The 24,024-nt window shown below is 44.6% G+C and overlaps 1 protein-coding gene and 1 non-coding gene across 2 annotated transcripts in view; both read left to right on the top strand.

Moving 5' to 3' along the window:
• HMGCLL1 (3-hydroxy-3-methylglutaryl-CoA lyase like 1) overlaps positions 1-24,024 on the top strand; it is a 55,151-nt gene that overhangs the window by 9,625 nt on the left and 21,502 nt on the right. Inside the window, exons 3-7 of the mRNA XM_088665768.1 lie at positions 187-294; positions 5,726-5,821; positions 12,197-12,345; positions 18,649-18,712; positions 21,927-22,115. Coding sequence (XP_088521894.1) covers positions 187-294; positions 5,726-5,821; positions 12,197-12,345; positions 18,649-18,712; positions 21,927-22,115 — 606 coding nt within the window. The remainder of the gene's footprint in view (positions 1-186; positions 295-5,725; positions 5,822-12,196; positions 12,346-18,648; positions 18,713-21,926; positions 22,116-24,024) is intronic.
• On the top strand, positions 15,489-15,568 carry TRNAI-AAU (transfer RNA isoleucine (anticodon AAU)). The gene has a single exon. It is a non-coding gene; the product is annotated as a tRNA-Ile (tRNA).

Genomic DNA, 24,024 nt, shown 5'->3' with positions numbered 1-24,024 from the left:
ACTCATATCCCTGTAGGTGTGACAATTTGCTTTTGCCTGGAAACAAATAGCATCCATCTGCAATATCTGCCATTTTTTTATTTTATAGCATTTGAAATACCTGTCATTGTTGTTCAAAACGCTTTTGCCACATGCTACATTTTGTACCAATATGGGTCTCTCTCCCCCTCCCCCACTTTCCCACAGGCTATTGTCCCTACAGATGTCAAAATTGAATTCATCAACCGACTTTCCAAAACAGGCTTGCCTGTCATAGAAGTGACGAGCTTTGTTTCTTCGAAATGGGTACCTCAGGTAGGTAAAATGAAAAGCGCATCGTACAGAAGGATCCAGCATTCTCATGCTATGTAGGTTTCCCATAGCGGGAATGTCTTTCTAAACCACCATCCCCCTACTTATGCCTTATACCTGCTAGTCACCTCCCACCTGACTTTGCCCTGCCTTGTCCACACTTGGCACTCAGGACAGAGGAACATATCAGCTGCTTTATGGCAAATCAGACAATTGGGCCATCAAGCTCAGTCTTGTTTACGCTGACCAGCAGTGGTCCTTTAGCGTTCCACATGGGAGTGTCTCCCAGCTCTACCTGCAGATGGTGGGCATTGAACTTGGAGTCTTCTGCTGGCAAGGCACCACTGTTGTCATCCCATATTTCTACGTAGAGCCTCTAGTGCTCAGTTGATAGCAAATCTCACATTTTACTATTGTAGCAACAAGGGAGCAGAGCCTGGTTTAAATCAGCTGGCCCAATGAGTTGGAATAAGAATTAAATGTTCATCCAGTGGAGGTGCAAAAGCAATCAGCCGCTGTAGATATCAAATCCATCTGTCTTCAGTAAGCTTATAATAGCAAGTAATTGACCAAAGTGATCCTCAATATACCAAAAGCCTTCATTTATTTCGGACAATTTCCTGGACTGAATGGGACTTGGCAGCCCTTTCCGTATCAATAATGTTAATTGGGTGAAACAGAAATATTCCTGGTGTTGCACTGTGCTGGGAAGAGCATAGTATTAGTAGTGTGCGTCATGCCACAGAGAGATTCTGTGTTAGTTTCCTGTCCTCACCCCTCATGAGATTAATCTATAGAGTAAATGTTGATTTTTTTTATCATAAAGTTGCCAAGGAATGAATGGCTTTTGAAATAGGTAGGTCTGTGTCTGTTAACTATATTAGGATCCCAGAATGGGTTTGAATTTAGGTGGTTTGGTGGTGAAGATTGTGGCCTGAATTTGGCGCCTTAGTTACTTAATTGGCGCAGTTTGACAGCTGCGTCATTCAATGCAGAGCTAAAATGCAAGCTGCACCTGCACCCCAACTCTTTCCTCACTGTGCCAAATTTGATGAAAAAGCAGGTGAGGATGGCAGTAAAGCAAGTGGTTACTTTGTCCCAGCTAAAAACCTAAGATACTTCTTCCTGACCTCAGATGCAGGAAGCTACTGCCAACAAGGCCAAGGAAGTCCTGCTGAAAGCAGAGAATATGACAGATCTTGCCCCTTGAGCTCTTCTCCAGCCCCAGACTTTGCAGCAACTAAGCAGACCTCCGAAAGCATATTAGTGATTTTAGCTGATGCCATGGTTGTTGCTGTTTAGTTGTTTAGTCGTGTCCGACTCTTCGTGACTCCATGGACCAGAGCATGCCAACAGATGCCATGGTAATCTATTTTAAATCAAAAGAACTCATTGAACCACCGAGTGCCCTCCTGCCTGAGTTGAAAACCACCTTAAAAGAGACAGCTGCTGCTGCAGACTGCGCTCTAGAGCTCAATCTCACTTTTCAGAATGGAGGCCAAGAACGGCAAATAACAGGTGAAAGTTGGAGGACGTGGAGAGTTTGAGTTGATCCAAAATGTTTTTGCGTTTTAGGGGGTTGAGGGAGGGAGAACAGGATCTGGAATCATTCTTGTTCACCTGGTTATTTAAACCTCTGTCGCCAGAAGATGGATAGAGTGTTGCATGTAGAAAAAGCCCCACCCCGTTAAGCCAAACCCGTGTCTACAGGGCTCTGTTGTGAAATTATAAGATGCTTGCACAAAGGAGAACATTCTCAGTGACTCGTTTCCTTTCATGAGGTTCCCATCCAAGTATTTCAAGATTTATTGCCTAATACCCTGAACTGCAAACAATGGATGAAACCAATCACTGGGAAGCCTAACGGGAGGAACAGCTGGTGAAGAGCAGATCAAGCAGCTCTGGGCAGCGCAGGGGGGGGGTATGCAGCATTGTCAGACGTTTGCAATGAGGGATCATGGGGCTGGCAAGCCCCTTGACCCTCCCCAGCTATAAAGCATGATGACTCAGAACAGTTCAGGAAAAAATCTGGTTCAGGAGAAAGACCTGGTTGTATACAGTGCTTGAAACAGTTTTCAGCAGGCATAGGCAAACTTGGCCCTCCAGATGTTTTGGGACTACAATTCCCATCATCCCTGGCCACTGGTAGGGATCATGGGAGTTGTAGTCCCAAAACATCTGGAGGGCCAAGTTTGCCTATGCCTGGTTTTCAGGAAGAGTTAATCAATCCCTACAGCACACATGCAGTGGTCCCAATCAGCATCGCCACCCCTTCACTATTTGAAAGGGGGCACGGAATTGCATACCCTCCAACATGTCCAGGTCAAAAACCGGGATGCACGTCTTCCAGGCCATGCTCCTGGGTGAGTGACCCATGCAAGACCACAGCCAAAGCACTTTTTTGGGGCAAGATCGTCATGCCCAAAATGACCACCATACTCTTACGTGACAAAACGGGGTGTCACAGTTTTCTCGGGACAGTTGAGGGGTATGGAATTGTATTCATGTATCTCTGTCATAATGTACAGTTTGGCCCACACAAAGGAAGGAAATCTGCCAAACCTGGTAAACTGTCTTGCTATCATGTTCCCCATTTTTTCCTAAAAGCTCACACTAAAAACTCTGTCTAGCTCACTACGCTAGAATAAATTACTCCAGCTCCTGTTGTCCTCTAGCTGTTTTTGACTACAGCTCCCACTTTTCCAGAACATTGGCCACACTGGCAGGGGCTGATGGGTGTTGGAGTCCACAAACATCTGGAGGGCACCAGGTCAGGAAAAGCTGAATCAGAACAGAGGACAAAGTTGTTCCTTCAAGGAATATCTACAATCTAAAGCAACCATATACCTCCCTTTTCATTCCTCCCCTGATCTTTTTTTTTTGGAAATGTGTTTTTCATTTCTTCCTTTTCCTGTGAGCCCTTTTGGGTAGCAAATTTGGCCTAGGCTTTTTTGGATGTTGGGAGAGGGGATTTTATTCCCATTTAAAGCCTGAGTGTTTTGTTTGAATGGCTTAGTTGATATTTAGATTAAGTTCTGTTTATATGCCATGGCCATGATAACTTGGAGATGGAGTGCAAAATTCTTAGCGCACTTTATTTTCCCTGGTCCTGAGAATAGATTGACTAGTTATGTTTCCGTCTCCTTTTTGTCTGTCTGCCTTGCATTTTAAAGCCCTTTTACCATTTCCCTGCTAATGTTTTGTTTGGCAGAGACCTTCTGGAAAGAGCCAGAAGAAGTAGAAAAAAAAAGTTCTGCAGTAGCAAAGGTGCCATCTAAAACAGGATCCCACACCTATAATCGAAATGGCCAAGAATGATAAAGGGCTGCCATTGAAAGGCTTATTGCTTAAGTATCCTGTTGCACTTTGAAAGTTAATTGCCTAAATGTTAAAAGTACATGTTAAAGTAAGACTCTGCTTACAAGGAAAATATTGAGGGGACAAATACATTATATAAACCTTATTTGCAATGATTAAGTTTCATGGAGCTTGAATTGCACTTTCACTTTAGCCTGTTAATTGTATTTTCAGTTATGCTGTAAAAAGTGCAGGATTTTGTCACATTGGTGTACCATTACGTTAACTATTTGGTTTCAAAGGTTTCCCTTAGCCTAGGAAGTGTGGGTAACATTCTTTGTTTAATTAAGGGATTAAAGGTTTGGGAAGAAGAAGCCAGGGTTCATTTCTGTGATGGTTTACTTACCCTACTTCGGCCCTGCTTTCTTAGAATGCAAGTAGATACTCTGCCAGGTAGCAATAATATAATACCAATTCTATAAAGCATTAGAAATATTTAAAACAACAGGAACAGTGCAATCCTATACACGGCTACTCAGAAGTAAGCTCCGTTGAATCCGGTACAACTAAGGCTGTGTATATATACTATGCCTTCAAAACACACTTTAAGCACATTCCCCTCCATTCCCCTCGAATAATTATGGGCATTGTGGTTTGTTAAGGGTTGCTGAGACTTGTAACTCTGTGAGGGATGAACTACAGTGCCCAGAATTCTGTGGCGCTCTTCGGAAGTCGAAACCTCCATTTTGCGCATGCGCAAAGTGCGATTTTGCGCTTTGTGCATGCGCAGACCGCGCGCACCACGAAAATACTTCCGGGTTAGCAGACTTCGGAAGTCCTTCAGAAGTTGAGGCATTCGGAAGTCGAGATACCACTGTAGTGTGTTTTCAGCCCTGCTTTTAAATAAGTACATGTAGGATTGTAGCCTGGAAATATTAGGTTGCAAGGGTTATATAGGCTGGAAAAAATAGGAATGAGAAATCACCTAGTGCCTCGGGGATAAAATGTAAAGGTTTTAATGCAATGTAAAAGCTGTTATTGAGTTGAATCCACACACACACACCCCTCCATGATTGGAAATCTGCCCATGGGATGCTCCACTGAAGGAGGTGTGTGTGTGTTTAAAAATTGGGATTTTCTACAGAAATGGTAAATCCAGATTAAATAGGACATAATATGGGGTGGCATTTTGATGAGGATGATGTCATGAGCCTTTTAAAATGCCGTGTCTATTCACCTCCCTACAATGACGAAACTGCAAAGGGATCAGCTTCTCTGAGCACACAATATGCTGCTATGTAGAAGTGCCCAAAGTCTCTTGACAACAACAATAATTTATTATTTATACCCCACCCATCTGGCTGGGTTTCCCCAGTCACTCTGGGCAGCTCCCAACAGAATTAATTATTATTACAGTGGTACCTCAACATGTATTATTATTATTATTATTATTATTATTATTATTATTATTATTATTTAGTAATAATAATAAAGTGATAAAACATCAGACATTAAAAACTTCCCTAAACAGGGCTGCCTTCAGATGTCTTCTAAAAGTCAGATACAGTAGTTGTTTATTTCCTTGACATCTGATGGGAGGGCGTTCCACAGGGTGGAAGGAATTCAGGTGGATGATGTTGCAGCTCTTTGCATTGTTGCATCTCTCCGCGATTGCTAACATAAGTTAAATGGCCAAATAGGAACATAAAAATAGCATGCATAATCTTTCCTCACCCATGGCTTTGAAATGCAAAAAAACCCAACAACTCGATGATGCCATCAAATAAGCTATTTCATTCCTTTAAAAAAACTTTTTTTAAAAAAATTAAGAAATGCTGTTGTTTTCGCACTAAACATAGATACCCAGAGATCCAATCAATCCAATCCTTTGCATAAAGGGAAGGGGCAAAATTGGACACAGAAGTCCAGTCCATTTGGGTGTAAAGATCACTTCTATGTGACGTTTGTGAAATGAACAAAGTTTTATTTCATTGATATTTGTGTTCAGTCCTGTATTTCTGTGTCATTTTTTTTTTAAAAAAAAAAACGGTTCAGTTACCTTGTCAGTAACCAATGAATAAGTATCTGATACTGTCATATAAATTTAAGAAACTAAAGCTACATTTTGTCTTTTAAGATGGCTGATCACACAGAAGTCATGAGAGGAATAGAATGCTATCCTGGAGTCTGTTATCCAGTCCTTACTCCTAATCTTCAAGGCTTCCATTCTGCTGTACGTATACTGCATGGCTTTATCTTTCAGTTAAGCTCCAGGCTCTTAAACATATTTAGCATCAGAAGTCAAGATTGCATGATCTAACCCTATCCATGGTATAAATTAGGCTACAAGAGGTCTGGAGGGTGCCAGCATAAGAGCAGGCCTTTTCTGTGGTGGCTCCCCGCTTGTGGAATGCTCTCCCCAGGGAGGCTCGCCTGGTGCCTTCATTTAGGGGCCAGGCAAAAACTTTTCTCTGTAACAGGCCTTCAACCTGATAGAAGATTCTGTGCCCTTTAAAATGTGTTTGTGGGAGAGGGGGTTACTGGTTTGCTTTTCTTCTTGGTTTATTATGTATTTATGTGTTCTCATTTTGCATTTTTATGTTGTAGACTGCCCTGTGATCATCAAATGAAGGGCCATGGGTGTACCCAGCATGGGGCAGGGGGGTGCAACTGCCTCCCCTAGAAGGCCAAACCGCGGGCCCGACTAGGGAAGCAAATACCCTGCGCAGGCGCCCCGCTTGTTGACATGGGAGGGGGGGAGGAAACGCTGCTGGTGCCGCGGCTCCTCGGCGGAGGCTCCTCCTCTCAGCCCACCTTGCCTACATTTGCACCAATTCCCGCCCACTAAAGCCTTTGCGCCTCCCAATGGAAAGTCCTGCCGGGCAGCAACCTCTCCTGCCTAAGAGTTCTGCTGGGCTGGCAAGCGAAGGAGACGCGGCTCCCTGCATTGGTTGCAGCTGCTGCCGCGCTCTACCTCCCGGTAGGCTGCACTGCGATCGTCGGTGCCACGGGCTGGGAATCGCCCCCTTCCCCCCTCCGCACCCCCTACCCCCCCTGAGTTAGGAGTTGCTACTGAGACTCCTCCTGGGCCGGGAGAGGAAGTGCACCGACAGGAGCCAGTTCAGCCTCGGTGGGCAGAAGCCCGCAAAGGAGGAGTGGGGGGCGGCGCCCGAAGGCGGTGGTCGTGGCTGCTGCAAGGAAGCTGCGTGGGGGCGTTTGCACCGGATTGCTGGCGGCAGGAGTAGCCCAGTGGCAATGACCCTTCCTCGCCGCCCTCCACCCCCGGCAATAGGAAAGGAGCTGCCTTGGGGGGCGGCACAGCTCTCCGCTCCCCCTGCATGCATTGCCCTCTCCAGGCATTGGCTGCTGTTTCCTTCTTTGCAATGCGCCCCCCCAGCCGCTCTCCCTTGCTGCCCCTGCCAAGAGAGGGACGTTGAGGGCGGGGGAGCTGCCGCCGTAGGGTCGCAGCTGGGGGGGGCTCGCCTGCGCTGCGCCACCCCACCTTTCCCATCTTTTGCTCCCTTGCGATGGGGAGGCGGCGGTGGCAGCTTCTTCTTCTTCTTTGAGGGTCTCAGCTTGGTGGGGGGGGGGTCCCCAGTATCCTCCCGGACCACGGGGGGTGGCCCCCCAGGACTAGCAGACCTCTGAGCTCCTTCCCCATCCCAGATATATAGGGTGGGAACTGGCAAGGCTTCGGGGGGACCTGGAGGAGGGAAAGCGGGGCCCAAAGGGTTTTTTCAGGGGGGTGGCTAGCCGTAAATGGATGGGAGCGGTGTTTTCAGAGCAGGGCCGTCTTAAGCATACCTGGCGCCGTGGTGTGACGGATCCCTCTGGTGCTCCCACCCGCCCCGTTTCCCGGCGCGGCAGGCGCAGCTCACTGCACGGCTGCCGCCTGGAGGGCCGGAGCCCTGCGCAACCCAGTCTGGGCGTAGGGCCGGCCCTGGGCCAGGGGGTGCTGCCCGCCCCCTGTTGTGACGCCCCTGTGCACGGCGGAGGCGGCCCCAGGCCCGCACACCTCCGGAAAGCAGCCTGAAGCCGCTGAACAGCTGAGAGGTGCGCCTGGGGCTCCGCGCCACCGGACCTGGGCCACCGGAGACGGCCCTGCTTCAGAGCAGGGGAATTTTGTGTGAGAGAGTTTAGGGGGTTCATTTAGAGGCTGCAGCCGCCGCAGAGTCGTCGGGTCCGCTGGCCCTGTAGCCGCGCCCACATTCCCACTTTGTGGCCCCTCCCCTCCCGTGCCTTGGCCCTGCCCCTGAACGACCATGGCTTGCCCCCCCCCTAGTTTTGATCCTGGGTACGCCCCTGTGAAGGGCAGTATACAAACTGAACAAACAAACAAAGAGAAATAAATAAGCACAATCAGAAATCTATGTTAAATTTCACATGAACAAGCTTTGCTGGATAACAAGCGGGGTCTGCAACAAAATGTGGCTGTGTTGAGTGCTGCTGTTCAGGATTCCAGCAACTCCATTGCACACATCCCTTTCCATTTCTTTGCCACCAGCAGTGCATGGTCTCTGAACATATTCAGTCCTCACTGAGCTGTTTTTGGAGTCCCTTTCCTAAAAATAGATTTGTAGCTCTGCAAACCTCAGGGTTTCTTCAATTTTATTTGTGGATGTTGTGCCTTTGGCTATATCTGTGTGATCCTGAAACAAAAGGTGAGGAAGAAATTCGTATCAGTTTGCATTCACATGCTAATCTTTCTAATTCACTCTTCTTACAACAACATGTGAACTGAAACACAGCTGCTTGTCAAAGTTTGCACTTCCCTGAATTTTGAGGTGCAGTTCTGCAACTGAAGAATTGTTTAAGAATGCATGAAATAGGGGGGGGGAGTGTGTGCATATATTAGTTTTTTTAAAAAACCTCATGCATAAATGCATTGTATTAGAGGGAATGGCTTATGAAATTACATATATTGGGAAAAATTGCATACAAAAATGTGTAAATCAGGAGAAATGCACAATAAAATGCTGACAAATTCTTTTTTTTTAAAACATAATTTTTATTGATTTTACAAATTACAAAGAATGGTACATACATGAACACCTTTTCCACCTTCTTCCCATCCCCCTCCATGGGTCCTCCCCTGCCACAGAAGTATCCCACGCAGGTGAACAGTCGGAAGTGGTCCATTTTATGATTGGATTTCTGTCCTCCTGCCCCTCCCCTGCCCCCGAAGCCCCCCCCCTGCCACCAGGGAGCTCCAGTGAACCAGGGCAGTACGCAGGAGTTCATCCTTCCAACCATCTATTGTCATACCAAAAAAAAAAAAGAAGATACAAAAAGAGAAAAAGAGAAAAAAGGGAAGAAAAAAAAAGACAAAAAGGAAAAAAGAGAAAAACAGAAAAAAAAATCATCATAATTGTTAAATTCATAATTATTAAACCATCTTTTGTGGGCTTCCCCACCCTCCCCCCTTCCCCGGTTTTCCTCCCTTATTTATCATCTTCAACAGTTTCATATTTCATATTTTATAACATACACCTTTATATCTTATACCACTTTTAAACTAACTATTATCATTTTCGCCTAATGTCCAATCACTGAAAAATCAAACTCCCATTTTTTCTTCCCGTGCCTAATTTTTACCCCCTCTATAGGCCTCCATATTTTCACCTTTTTCCAGAATCAATTCACTCTTTAAACCTATAACTATTCCCAAACTAACCTTACACCCCCCGAGTACCGGCTCCACCCCACCAATCCAGCAAGTTCCATAGTCAGCAGTCCAGTTATAATCCTATTAATCCATCCTTACAATCACAACTTCACTTTCCCTTCACCCCACCCCCTGTTTACAGTCTTTTGCCATCCAGGCCTCCCTATCAGACCCCTGAGCTTCTTCTCTTCTCTGCTTAATTTTTCCTTCTTCCCTGTGGTCATTCTGGAGTTCCAGTAAATCCAGTCGTGCCCCCCTCGAAGGGGAGGCACTCCATCCAACTTTTTGTAGAGTAAAATCATCATTTTTTTCGTGGCTTCATTTTATTTTAAATCATCACAGTCCTCATCTTCATCTTTTCCTTCCAAATCACAGTCACCATCATTGTCATTCTCACATTCATCTTCTTCAGTTTCAAAAGCTTCATCTTCTAAAAAATCATATTCTGCCATCACCATCTGGAATTGTTGCTGTAACTCTTGCCGTTGTGTCTCCTCTTGACATAGTTCTATTCTTGCTTCCCACATTAAGGTCAAAACAGTCCGCTGAAACTCAGGCGGGTACCTTTTTGTTGACATAGTTCAATCCTGTCAAGGTCAAAACTTGTCACATGGGGTGGAATATGATGCAGTCTATTTTCTCGACTCCATTTTAACAAGCTGGCTGCATTCTTAAAAATAAAGTTCGAACTCACATTTCAAAAGCATATAGTCCAAAAAAGAATTTCCAAAAAGTCCAGAAATAAAGATAGAAATAAAATTTAACTATAAATCCTGATCAGCTCACTGGGTTGTCTGGGCTGCCGGCTCCCGAGGAAAAGAAAGGTCTTTCTTAGTCTTAACCTCTTTCTGCAGGGCATTCACAACCACAGTCTCTCTCCCCTTTTACCCTGCATTTAGGGGAGATTCTCTTTGATGCCTTTGAGGGATCCTTTTAAGTTAGAATCTTCTGTTTACGGCTTCGGGTTTCTGTTTACTGTCTCTTATGTTACCGTGGGGGGGGGGTGGCTTCCTCTTTTCCCCTCTCTCCCAGGTCCCAATTGTTGCCTTAATTTACATTCCAAAGAATCCAAATTACTCACAGTCTATTCATTTGCTGAATATTCTTGGAAGAATTGGCCACCTCCACTTCCCAGACTCGCAGCTTCGCGCTCTCAGAGCAGCAGTGTCAGCCTGTCCGCCGCGGTTCACCTCCTCGCTCTCGGGGGCTTAAACAAAGCCGATCCGGGGAGGAGAGAGCCCGCTTTTGGCGCCGCCAGGCAAAATCCGTCCCCAAAAAGCTCGATTTGGGGCTTTTAAGGAGGTTTCGCTTCGCTGGAACGATTCCCTCCACCTCTGAAGCGCCGAGGTCCGCTCCGCTGAGCGGACCCCCGTCTGAGCAAGATGGCGTGGTCAACCGGAAGCCCAAAATGCTGACAAATTCTAATGAGGACAACATGGAAACTGATGTGGAAATGTGGAACTTATTTGGAGACTGGACAAATGAGAAACTGAGAGAAATTGAAATTGACAGACTCGCCCACCCCTGGCTTGGGAATGAGGTCAACTACACATTTTCTAAGTTGACATTATGGTTTCTGTTGTCTACTTAAAAATGAAATGCCAAAAAGCAATCTGTTACACCTCATCTTTGCTTTCCACCTGTTTGCTTTGACAGCATTCTGGGATCTAGGCACAGGTAGGAAGGAGTGTTTACAGAAAACAGGACCATCTTATTTCTAGAAGTCTGCTTTAATAGGGTTGTCATGCATCCAGAATTTTCCAGACATAGCTGGTATTCTGGATATATGGCAGCCCCTGCCGGTAGTGTAAATTTTGGCAATTTTCATTAGCAAAACTACAAAAGCTCAACAACTTTCATGTCCAGATTTTCACTTTTTGAAATACGGCAACCCTAGCTTTAGAGGAGAAGAGAGATTTAATTCACACAAACAGTTAAGGCTTTTCTGTGAGCCCCGTAGCGACTGTGCAAAGTGCATGGCCTTCTGCCTCAAAACCTTCACTTGTTTCCATGTGGGAAACTCATCATCTAGAGGACTCCCATTTATTTCAATGACACAGGTTTGCTCGAAAGGACATTTAGATAATTTTAGGGCCGGTGCCTCACTTGTGCTTTCATAACTCATTTTGAATTTGTGGAGAAAGAGGCTTTCTGTAAAACAAAATCAGTGTTGCTTCCTGGAGTGATCATTAGAATAATAGCAGCAGAGGCAATGAGTTTAGTTTATTACAGCTGCAGTGAAAATGCACGTTTCCAGGAGAGTAAATCCCATGCTTCCAAGTACAGTAAATAAACAAGCATGGCATGACACCAGTTGAAGTCATTTCCCATTTAAATAAATGGGAATGACTTCCCCTGGACTAAACTTTGTTAACTAATGCTTCACAGCACAATTCAAAGTGTTGGTGCCGACCTTTAAAGCCCTAAACAGCCTCTGTCCAGTATACCTGAAGGAGCATCTCCACCCCCATTGTTCTGCCTGGACACTGAGGTCTAGTGCCTTCTGGCGGTTCCCTCGCTGTGAGAAGCCAAGTTACAGGGAACCAGGCAGAGGGCCTTCTCGGTAGTGGCACCCGCCCTGTGGAACGCCCTCCCACCAGATGTCAAAGAGAAAATCAACTACCAGACTTTTAGAAGACATCTGAAGGCAGCCTTGTTTAGGGAAGCTTTTAATGTTTAATAGATTATTGTATTTTAATATTCTGTTGGAAGCTGCCCAGAGTGGCTGGGGAAACCTAGCCAGATGGGCGGGGTATAAATAAATTATTATTATTATTATTATTATTATTATTATTATTATTCATATGGTAGGCTTACTGCTAAACATAGCATGCACAAAGAAAGATATAAAGTTATTTACTGGAGAAGGGGGAATAAACAAAACCCAACCACATTTGTTCTGTGTGTTTTTTGTTTTTTGTTGGTCCTGTTTGATTATTTTAGATTGCTGCTGGCGCAACAGAAGTGTCCGTCTTTGGTGCAGCTTCTGAGTCTTTCAGCAAAATGAATATTAACTGCAGCATTAATGAAAGCATGGAAAGATTTGAAGATGTCGTGAAGTCTGCAAGGAAGATGGACATTCCAGTGCGAGGGTAAAATAAAAAAATAAAAAGGGCACGTTTAACCAAGCTAGCAAATTTGTGAAAGCTGCCTGTAAGTTCATGATGTTGAAAAAAAATTTTTTAGAAGCAGAAATGGCCTGTGGCACGTATGATGGGGGGGGGGCAGAGGAAGGACTCGCCTGCTGTGTTCAGTTCAGGAGTGGCCAGCAGGGTGGGGGTGGGGGTGGCTAGGCCAGAGCTGGACGGGCACATAGCTGGTAGAGCGAGATGGGCTCTGCTGGTATGCCTGCACAGCCCTGATCTCGCCACCTGTAATCACACCATCCAGATCAGAGGCAGATTTAGGTCTGGTTCACTTGAGCCGGCCTCCTTCCCAAGTAAGCCTAGTAAGTGCTGGGCTTGGAGAAGGAGCCTTGAGGGGTCTGACTGGGTCCTAGAGTCCTCCCTCCTCCTTCCCAAAGCCTAGTTGGCACTTGCCCAGCTTTGGAAAAGAGGCGGGAGGGCTCCCCCCCCCCGTGTGTGTATGCGTGTGTGTGTGATGTTTTGGCCTTGGAATCTTATAACCAAGGTCGGGGCCCATCCAGATAAGCTCCTGTAGTGGAGCTGCTGTGGAGTGTGTGTTTTTCAGTGGCCCAGCCCCACCACACTGCCGTTCCAGGGTTTACTTCCATAGCCTCTAAAACTGTGTGTTTAGGATTGTAGCTCCTAGCCAGATGGGCGGGGTATAAACAATAAATTCACTTTGCCACCCAACCTCTCTATGCAACAAATTCAAGTTACAAGAAAGGAGATTCTGACTAAATAGCAGGAAGAGCTTTCTGGCAGTAAGAGCTGTCCGACAGAAGGTCATGGACCTTGGATGCTTTAGCTGATATTCCTGCATTGCAGGGAGGTTGGACTAGATGACCCTCAGGGTCACCTCCAACTCTACAATTCTATGGTTCTATGAAATGCACAAGCTGTGTTGCCTTGTGTTGCCCCAACAGTATTTTTGGGGAAATTGTTTCAGGCCTGGAAGAGGAAGGGGGTGGGGGCTATTGGCACCCCCTCTTTATTGTGTTTGTAAGCTGTTGCCAATAGGTGGAATAAGTGAAGGGGAAAGGAATGAGGGCAGAGGCTTTCGTCCTTTTAATTTGTGTCCCGCAGCAACATAAAAAGGAAAAAGCTTTGCTGCTGCTTTCATAAGAAATGACCGGTGGCATTCCCATTTGCAACGTAACGGCCCATTGGGAGCAATGCAAAAAAAAAAAAAAGCAAAAAAGCACTACTTTCAGAAATAATTTTAAAGGTTTCAGTTTTGGTTTTCTGTTTTCACTGGCAACCTGATGTGTATGTAGTAAGCGTAAATCAACGGCAGTGGGTGAAATTAATGGAAAATGTAGTTGAAAACTTCACTGAGAACTTAAGCTTTACTCTGTTGTTGTGTTGCTACAGCTGCAGCAGCATTTACTAAATCACCGCAGAAAGCGCTCTATGTTTGCCCGCTGTCGCACTAAAATATTTAAGTATTTACTGGAAGAATTCAAGGGCTCATTTTAAAAAGAAAGGAAGGAAGCTGGTATGTTCCCTTAGTACTTTTACTGATTAATTTTCTAATTAAGTAATTATCAAATACCTTTACTAATACCTTAATTCTATTAATTCCATGAATAAATTTTTATGTATACAGACTCCACAGATTTTACAGGGACATGTCCAATGAAGTTGATTAGCAGTAGATTCAAGAAAGACAAGAGAAAGGCTTCTTCCTGTAAGTCCACTTACCCCTTTTGGGTGGCAGACACTCCCCCAAGACCCCGGTGAGGGAATTGCGGCATTGGCTGTCTGTCCTGGTGGTTTTGCCTACCTCATAGCAGTCGCCACAACTGGTTGGGCATTGTGGTAATCCTTGTCTTGGATGGAGGGGAGGTTGTAGTCTCTGCCTGCCCCTCCAAGTGCTGGGGTATCCCGTTAAATGGGTGCGGCGGCGGGGAGTTACCATGTCCTCATGCCCAGCTGGGGACCAGGGCCAATGACACTCCCCCAGATGGTGATTCCTGTAGGGGTCATCCTATTTGATATGTCTTAGGAACCTCCTGCCCAGATTGACCTATGTGTCACTTCTGGCAGGTGGGCCGGTAGTGTTTTGATTGCCCCATGCCCGAGCCAAACCTCTTTCATCTGTATCCAAGAAAGTTGTAGCCTGTTTTGATCCAAATCAGTCTCCGTTGTATTTTAATTCTCTGGGGTGGGGGTGGTGACTGGGGAGCACAACCCTGGACCTGCAATGCATATTTAATGGACACTATTCACTGCAGCAAGAAATGGTGGTGACCAATAGCTTAGATAGCTTAGAAACAGGAACGAGGAAACTGTGGTCCTCAAGATGTTGTTGAGACTACAGTCACATCCAGTAAAAGCACTCTTATATCACTTTAAAAGGACGCGTGTGGCGCTGTGGGTTAAACCACTGAGCCTAGGGCTTGCCGATCAGAAGGTCGGCGGTTCGAATCCCCGCGACGGGGTGAGCTCCTATTGTTCGGTCCCTGCTCCTGCCCACCTAGCAGTTCAAAAGCACGTCAAAGTGCAAGTAGATAAATAGGTAAGGTAAATGGCATTTCCGTGCATTGCTCTGGTTCGCCAGAAGCGGCTTTGTCATGCTGGCCACATGGCCTGGAAGCTGGATGTCGGCTCCCTATGCCAGTAAAGCGAGATGAGCGCTGCAACCCCAGAGTCATCCGCGACTGGACCTAATGGTCAGGGGTCCCTTTACCTTTACATCACTTTAACAGTCATGGCTTTCCCCAAAAATCTTGGGGAATTGTAGCTGAGTGAGGGGATTCCAAACAACTCTCAGCAACCTTAACAAACTACAGTTCCCAGGATTCTTTGGGGGATGCCATGACTGTTAAAGTAGCATGTTAGTGCTATAAATTTCTGGTGTAGATGTGGCCTACAACTGCCATTATCCTTGACCATTGATTCTGCTGGCTGCGGCTGATGGCAATTGGAAACATCTGGAGGAACAGCATCTGGTTTCTTCCCTTAAAATGTGTGTTAGCAAAATCATAGAAAATAGATCTATCAATGGCTATTGTTCGCCATTGTTCTATGGAGCCTCTACATTCTAAGGCATTATGCACTATACCCATTGCCCAGGAGCAGCAGCAGGAGGAGATGGCTGTTGCCTTCATGCCCTGTTTCTGATAGCTCAGTTGGTTAGAGTGTGGTGCTAATAACACCAAGGTTGCAGGTTCGATCCCTGCATGGGACAACTTCATATTCCTGCATTGCAGAGGGTTGGGCTAGATGACCCACAGGAACCCTTCCAACTCGACAATTATATGAATGTTCTATGAATGAACTTCCTAAAAAGACACTAATTGGCTATTGTGAACTGTGATTCAGAGGGGCTTTTCCTAATGTTCTTAACATTTGGGGAACATTCCATCATATTCTTCTAATAGCAACTCTTAGATGACAATAGATGCTATTAGAAGAATCTGATGAGTGTAGCTGCTCCTGTTTTACACATTAAATTGCATTGAAGTCTCTCAATTTGAGATATTGCTGTTCAGAGGTGTAATTCAGAACGTGCACAAAAACCCAAGTATACTTTTGAATTCATTAAATACCATCAAGGGTCATTCCCCGTAGAAGATTGCATGTTATTGGAGTCAGTCGCTTATGAGTATTATTATTATTAGGAAATGTGAATGTAATAAATAGAGAAAAGGTTAAGTAAATATATTGCAGTTAGGCAGGGGCCAGTACGGTGCAGGTGGATAAAATGTTATAGTTTGGTAAGTTCAGTTGCCTGCTTAGCCAGGAAACTCCCTGGGTGGTCTTGGCAAGACACTGCATCTCTCTGTCTAATCTGTTTCACTCGCAACATGATGTGGGGGAAATGGCTTAAGAATTGTAAAGCACAAATTCTGGTCTTTGTAAATAGGTTTACTGATTGCCAGGATGCTTTCCCTTGCTCCTTGATGGTTCCCACCCCCCTTCTTCGGGTTCATGAGATTCACTTCTTGTCTGTTTAGATACAGGTAGGTGTTGGTCTGCCATAGTCGAAACAAAATAGAAAAATTCCTTCCAGTAGCACCTTAGAGACCAACTAAGTTTGTTATTGGTATGAGCTTTCATGTGCATGCACACTTCTTCAGATACTTTGCAATGAAAGTTCTGACGTCTTTTAAAACCAGCTGGTTCTTGTTGTTAAAAGCAGATACGTAACTCAAGCTGAAGATTTAAGAAATCTGCTTGATATTTTTAATTGCTATTTATCTATCTTGGGATGAACAAGGAAGCCCCTGTGCTCACTGGAACATGAGATTTTCTTGTAGAGTTATTAAGAGTGCAATCCTCTAGGATTTGTGTTTGGAAGATCTTGAGGCTTCCCAGCTCAGCTGGGGGAAGCCCCTTAATCCCAGCATAGCTGGAGATAGCTCTGCCAATAAAACGTAAGACAGTGAAACCTATTCCAGCAGCATAAGTCCTCGAAAGGGATGTGGCATGGACAGGGCAAGAAGAGATACATACCTATTCCAAACGCTCTTTAACTTGACCATGTGACCCAGGGCCAAGTCTTCAAAATGTAGGCCCATAGCTAGCAACTTGCTTGTAACTTGGGATCTAGTTTAAATTTCTATGATACTTTCTTCTATCTCTGCCATTCTTCATTTTCTTTTGTCTTCTCCACCATACATTTGACATTCAAAATACATTTAAGGTGCATGGCTTCCCCTAAAGAATAATGGAGAATGAAGCTGTCTTAGGGTACTAGGAATTGTAGCTCTGACAGGGGTACACTACAGTTCCCAGGATTCTTTTCGGGGGTGAGCGGTGACTTTTAAATGCCCTTTAAATGGATGGTGTGGATGTTACCAAGAAGTGATCCACTTGCAGTTCACACCAATGATTTTACTTCATTTATTTACAGTAGGGACCAACCTTTACAATGCCGAATACCTTTTCGTTTGCCAATTAATGGACAAATTTAGCCGACGCACACTTTGATGAGGAAGGAGGAAAGGGCTTGCTTGTATTATCAAAGGGAGTTTTATCTAGTTTCATCTCATCCTTTTTACGGAAGGCAAAATGGACACAGTTAATACAGATGCTAGCAAGATGTTGTCCAAGATCGTTTGTAAGTTAGCTCTTCATTACGCCCTTCATTTCTACTGTAGTTGAGAAAAGAATACTGTTGGTGCATTATAACACATGACAGGGCTTTCTGTAAGATCAAAAAACACGTTTTCAATGTGGGGGTGATTTTCCATGTTGGGGAAGTCTGTTCTGATTGTTGCCTTCCACTCTTGTAAACTTCTGTGAAGTAAGGCTTTTTAAAATCCTTCCTGCACTTCATGATGTTGGACTAAATGACTCTTGGGATCCTTTCCAACTCTACAGTTCTATGATTCTAAAGTGACAAAATATTCTGGCTTGGCCTTGCAGACTCAAGATACAACTGTTTTATGGCTAAGAGGGAATGGGGGAAGTGGGGAGGGGAATAACTTATACGCCTTAACAGTCCTACATCACGATGACACCATGCTTACAAATTCCTTCGTAATCATTCATATGAGGACTATAGTTCCTTCAGAGTATTGCTTTTGGCGTCTGCGAACACAAAGCCCCCAACAGCGTTAATAGTTACAGAGCTAATCAGTACCCAGCTAATTTAAGTGAGGAAAAGTCAGCAGCAAATACAGGAGGGACATATGTTTAAGAGGCTCACAATTGCAGTAAGAGGCGCAGTTGTGAAGAGACACTTCTTAGCCCATTGTGGGCGATTAATTTACTTGCATGCAGTGAAACCTACTCTTGCTGACACACCCCTTTTGGCCAGTTTACAGCCTTCTGTAAATTTGCAGGTGACGGTCTGAAGCAGGGAATCTCCTCAAGTCATGGAGACCCTCAGTGTGATTTTGAACCCTGGAATGGAGAAGTCTATGGAGAAAATGGAAAGTGAAACTTGGGGTGGAGTTACTAAGAATTAACATGTGCCTCTGTTTCCATGGGAGATAGCTGGGAATGCCCATGTGTGAGAGTCTTTCCAATGCCCACTGCTGGAGTGTGGCCCCCAGCAGCTTCTCACTAGGACAATGTGGCCCTTGGCATGAAAAAACGTTTTAATGTCTAAAATTTACTGCTTGTAACTTGGTCAAAATTAGCATGTCCTTGATTGTGGCTAGTATTCTTGTGCTAGAATGCTCAGTTAAAACTTTTTAAAAAAAGGATTACCCTATTCTTCCTGGCTTAATTGTTCATCCTAGTATTTGAAGAATGTTTCTGATGGGGCACCGATGTGTGCATATTGCCAATGCATCTGTATTCTTTTTTTCCATTTAGGTATGTGTCTTGTGCATTGGGATGCCCTTATGAAGGAAATATTGAGCCAGCGAAAGTTGCAGAAGTAAGTCACTTAAAAACACACAGCCCAGGAATCTATACTTCCCCGGGGATCTATTTTCTTGTGAAGGGAAAGGACTGCTGACTTGAGGGCATGCTTTTTATTTGCACAGGGTTTTTTCTTCTCATTTTTATATGATTTTATTGGATTATATAGAGAACAGACAAAATAAAAATTCGACATAAAATATCCCCGTTTCAAAACAGGAGAACTCTGAGCATTAGCAGAAATAATGCCCATTGAGCATAGAACAGGAATCTCCACAGTTCTAATCTGTAAAATAGCATCGGTTTCTCACATCACAGTCAAAAGCAGATCCCTCACCACCTTTACACCCCAGCCGCACATTCAGTTATCTGCATCTCCTCTTGCATTGCAGTTCTTAATTCTCTCTCTCCTGCTCATAGCTGCCAAGTTATCCCTTTTTTACAGGGATTTTCCCTTATGCTGAATAGGCTTCCTCGCGAGAAAAGCGAAAACTTGGCAGCTATGCTCCTGCTCCTGCCCATGCATGCAGAGTGTGTCATAGCTAGTAGCCACCAGCATTTTGTGGTCATTAGAACTATAGAATAACCACCACCTTTGGCTAACCAACTGATTGAGGAAGCAGTCAGGTTACACAATAGATTTTAGATTCTTCACTTGACGGCACTTGATAGCATTACTCATACCTGCAGCATGTGCCAAGAAACACTTCTACACAACCCAAGACTTCAGATCAAAGTTGAAAATTTCTAAGAAACTGTTGGCCTATTCAGGGAGTGTTAGCTCATCACTTGATAACTGTAGCATCAAGTGATGGCTTACATGTGTAAAAACACCATTGGAACTTGGAGTTACCTCATGACAGAGTTTTCATCTCGCCTGGCATCCACCGTAATGCAATACTTCTCAGTACTTCTCACAGCGCTGTCAAATGATGTACCTCAATATTTAAATCAGTCCTTTAATAGTAGAGGCAAGATAGGACAAATGTGGGTAACCAGGAAATAATAATAATAATAATAATAATAATAATAATAATAATAATCTCCTAGCCACGTTGCAAAAATCCAGGAACGGTGTTTTCTTTTTCTCTGTTTTTGCCATTACAGTGCTAGAGTTTGTTTCCACTTACGGTAGTTTCCCCCCTCTAAACTCTTTCATTTTATCCTGCCTCTTAGCCCTGAGTATCTGTTTACATGGAGTTTATCACGGTACTTCTCCCAGAGCAGATACAACTTTCATTTATTAAGAATAGCAATTTTCTGATTCAGTTGGTTTTCCCGTCAAGCTGCGTGTGACATATGTTTAGATATATTGATGGTGACAGGTTTAGCTGTGCTGTTCCCATATTTCCTATTGCAAAACCATATTGGAGTCTGTCCTCCAAAAGACCTTGATATGATGCTCAGGCCAAGTTCCCACAACCCCCACCCCCTTGTCAATAAAGCCCCCTTTCAGCATTTCAGCAGGAATGCAACTCTTCATTTTGATTCCACAAATATCCTGTGTTTTTTTTCTATCTAATGCCTTCTTCTACAGAAGATTTGTCAGATTTTGTCCTCATTATCGTCATTATGAGTTGCTTTCAGGAGCACCTTACTTTTGAAAAGTGGCATACAAGTCGCCTAACAATAATAAATAGTATAATGACAAATAATACTAGTAGTAGGCCCTGGAAAGTCATGAACAATCTCCCCCTTCCCGAGATTTACCAGAAATTGTATACAGTATGCCTGAATTTTTCTGGGTAAATCATGGAACTGTTGTGCCAAACTAAAAGAAATAGCCATGGGATTCTCATCCTCCTTGCAGACTTTTAAATCTTGCTTGTGTCATTTATCTTCTGGCCTTTAGATTAAGCATATAATCATGTGGGACACCAGGGACTAGCAGCTTTGCACCCTGTCATTTTATCATACTCGTCCCACCAGCAAAACCCATTATCATCATTGGTATTTTACCAATTTAGCACTTGTCACCCATCTGTAGCTGTTTCTTGTATCTCCTCTGCACTTGGGGACCATGATACAGTAGGCAATAAAGTGCAATAGGAAAAACGGTACGACATCCATTGAATCAAAAGTATGTGGCATAAGCATTATACATTGCAAATTCCAAGCGACATTATATGGCCTGTTAAGAAATATATACCGCTAGGTTTTTTCAGTGTCCAGGAAGAAAGGGGTAGGTTCAGGGAACATGATTCCACAGCCTGCTCCTGAATTGTGGGGTCTACACCTGCTCTCCATAGTTAATAGCTGGCTCCGCATTGTAAAATTTCTAAAAGCTGAATGGTACTATATTACGTCCTGGAGGACACTGTATATTTTCAGTGGGCTTTTCTCCTGTGCTTGTATGCTGGACCCAGGTGGGATTAGGATGCAAGCCTGAATGCAGTAAATGCAGAGAGAAAACCCTCCTGAACAGCAGGAGTGAAAATTGGATCACTTCCAGGAACACCACTGGTTAAAAGCTCCTGATATGTGACAGCGCTCTTGCTTTCAAGCGCTAGACGATGCTCATGCCACCTGGGCCCAGGATGCCAGCACAGAGAAATACCTCTCAGGTGCATCCAATTTGCCTCCCTGAGTTTTTTCTGTAAATACACATTACTTTTCAGATTCCCAAACACACATAGGCAAAAAAAAAAGGGGGGGGGAGATAGTGCATGTTAATCCATCTGCAACAGAAATTCTCTTTGACTTCCATGGAAGTATTGAGCAGGCAAATAAATGCCAGACGTTCGTTTCACTATTTAATCCATTGAAAACACCTGGCACTCTTAAGTTACTGTTCAACAAAAGAACTTAATTCTGAAAAGCTTGAAAAATCAGAAAAAGAACACAGCCCTGTGCAGAGAGGCATAACCTGAAAGATGTTCTAGAACAGCCTTCCCTAACCTGCTGCCCTCCAAATGTTGCTGAACTACAACTCCCATCAGCCCTAGCCAGAATGAGTGATGGTCAGGGATGAAGGGAACTGTAGTCCAATAACATCCAGAGGTCACCAGGCTGGGGAAGGCTGTTCTAGAAAGGATAGGAAAGGACCACCTGTTGAAAACAGGCCCCCTCAGGATTAATGCGGGGAAACAAAAAGGAGATGACTAGGATCCTAGTGTTGGTCTTTTCCGTTCCTTAGAAATTATTCATCGGTAAAAGTCTCTTAAAACTGCTTTCTCTTTTCCCTGTTCTTCTTTTGCTTATGTTTGGTTCTCCTACCATTCCCTCCCCAGGTCTCCAAACGGCTATACAGCATGGGTTGCTATGAGATATCCCTGGGAGACACCATAGGTGTGGGGACTCCTGGCAGCATGAAGCGCATGCTGGAATCTGTTATGATGGAGCTCCCCGTGGCGTCAATTGCAGTGCATTGCCATGACACGTACGGCCAGGCTTTAGCCAATATTCTCACAGCGATGCAGGTAAGATCCAGTCTCTGGTCTTATCCAAATAAAGTTTTCTCAGCGCTAGCCTCATTCATCCTTGCATCTATGTAGGCTCCAGAAAGGAGGGGAAGAGCAAGCACGGGCATATGCAAAGTTCCTCACTCCATTTTAGCAGGAGTGAGCAGCTTCCCTGGGACTAAGGATTGGTTTGCACAAGCTCCAGAGCAGAACGGGAGCCTCTTGGGCATGGCTGCTCCCTTGCTCAGGAGATGCTCATTGGTAGACCGTGTGCTTTGACTGCGCCCAGATTCAATCCCAGGTAAAGGATCAGGTCCATCACCTCCTGGCAAATAAATGGGGAAGAAATGGAGGCAGTGAGAGATTTTACTTTCTTGGGTTCCATGATCACTGCAGATGGTGACAGCAGTCACGAAATTAAAAGACGCCTGCTTCTTGGGAGAAAAGCGATGACAAACCTAGACATCATCTTAAAAAGCAGAGACACCACCTTGCCGACAAAGGTCCGTATAGTTAAAGCTATGGTTTTCCCAGTAGTGATGTATGGAAGTGAGAGCTGGACCATAAAGAAGGCTGATCACCGAAGAATTGATGCTTTTGAATTATGGTGTTGGAGGAGACTCTTGAGAGTCCCATGGACTGCAAGAAGATCAAACCTATCCATCCTGAAGGAAATCAGCCCTGAGTGCTCACTGGAAGGACAGATCCTGAAGCTGAGGCTCCAATACTTTGGCCACTTCATGAGAAGAGGAGACTCCCTGGAAATGACCCTGATGTTGGGAAAGATGGAGGGCACTAGGAGAAGGGGACAACAGAGGACGAGATGGTTGGACAGTGTTCTCGAAGCTACCAACATGAGTCTGACCAAACTGCGGGAGGCAGTGAAAGACAGGAGGGCCTGGCGTGCTCTGGTCCATGGGGACACGAAGAGTCGGACACGACTAAACAACAACAACAAAATAGGATCAGGTAGCAGTTGATGGAAAAGAGCTCTGCCTTGGATCCTGGATAATGGCTGCTGCCAGTTGGTGTTAGAATCAGACCATTGGTCCATCTAGCTTGGTGTTATCTCCACGGACTGCTAACGACTTTTCAGGATTTCAGACAAACTTGTCTCCTTGCCCTACCTGGAGATGCAGAGTGCTGAATCTGGATCTTCTGCATGCATCGCAGATGCTCTGCCACTGTTCTAGACTGGGTGCCCCAGTGTTCTGACTCACTGTAAGGCTATTTTAAATGTTCATAAGCCACCATACTGCTGTCCTACCCATGTGATCAGTTTCCTTCCAAGGTTACCTAGATAGGCAGGGGTGCAGCTGTACTGCAGTGACTCTCTCACTGCTGATGTCAATGTATGATCTGGGTTGGGTCCAGGCCAGATGCAAGTAATGAGCTGAGGATCACATGCTATAGCTTAATGCGAGTCGCACATTTCTGCACTGCATCAATCTGCGGGTGGCTGTCATTGATGGGCACACTTTACATATTTGTCCGCAATCTTATTCGAAAAAAAGAAGTTAAGTTGCACATGTACAAAAATATATAATGGGAAAAGATCACAAACATGGACAGAAATGGATAGAACACTACGGGCTGGTACAAAATCAAAATATAGCAACCTGTGAATTATTATGCATACAATATGGACTATTTGATTTGTTTATGCCTTTCTGTGTGTTTCTTCACTTTATACCGTACCAAGCATCTTGCACCCAAACATTGCAAATGAATCTGGAGCAGAGTTGGCTGCAGTCTGATGGCTTGGGTGCTATGGATGGGATTGACTGTACTGTTAGACTCTTAACAGTTCAAGGGTAACCCAGCCATCTAGCAACAAATATAGAAGTTTCTTCAGTACCACTTTGCATCATATCATAATATATTGCTACTTTAAGTGCTATTTCCAAGGCTTTAGGAAAAGTGGAAA

This window comes from Zootoca vivipara, chromosome 3 (assembly GCF_965207765.1).
Source record: "Zootoca vivipara chromosome 3, rZooViv2.hap1.1, whole genome shotgun sequence".
Lineage (NCBI taxonomy): Eukaryota > Metazoa > Chordata > Lepidosauria > Squamata > Lacertidae > Zootoca > Zootoca vivipara.
The sequence above is the reverse complement of the archived record's forward strand: the minus strand, read 5'-3'. Positions and strand labels throughout refer to the sequence as shown.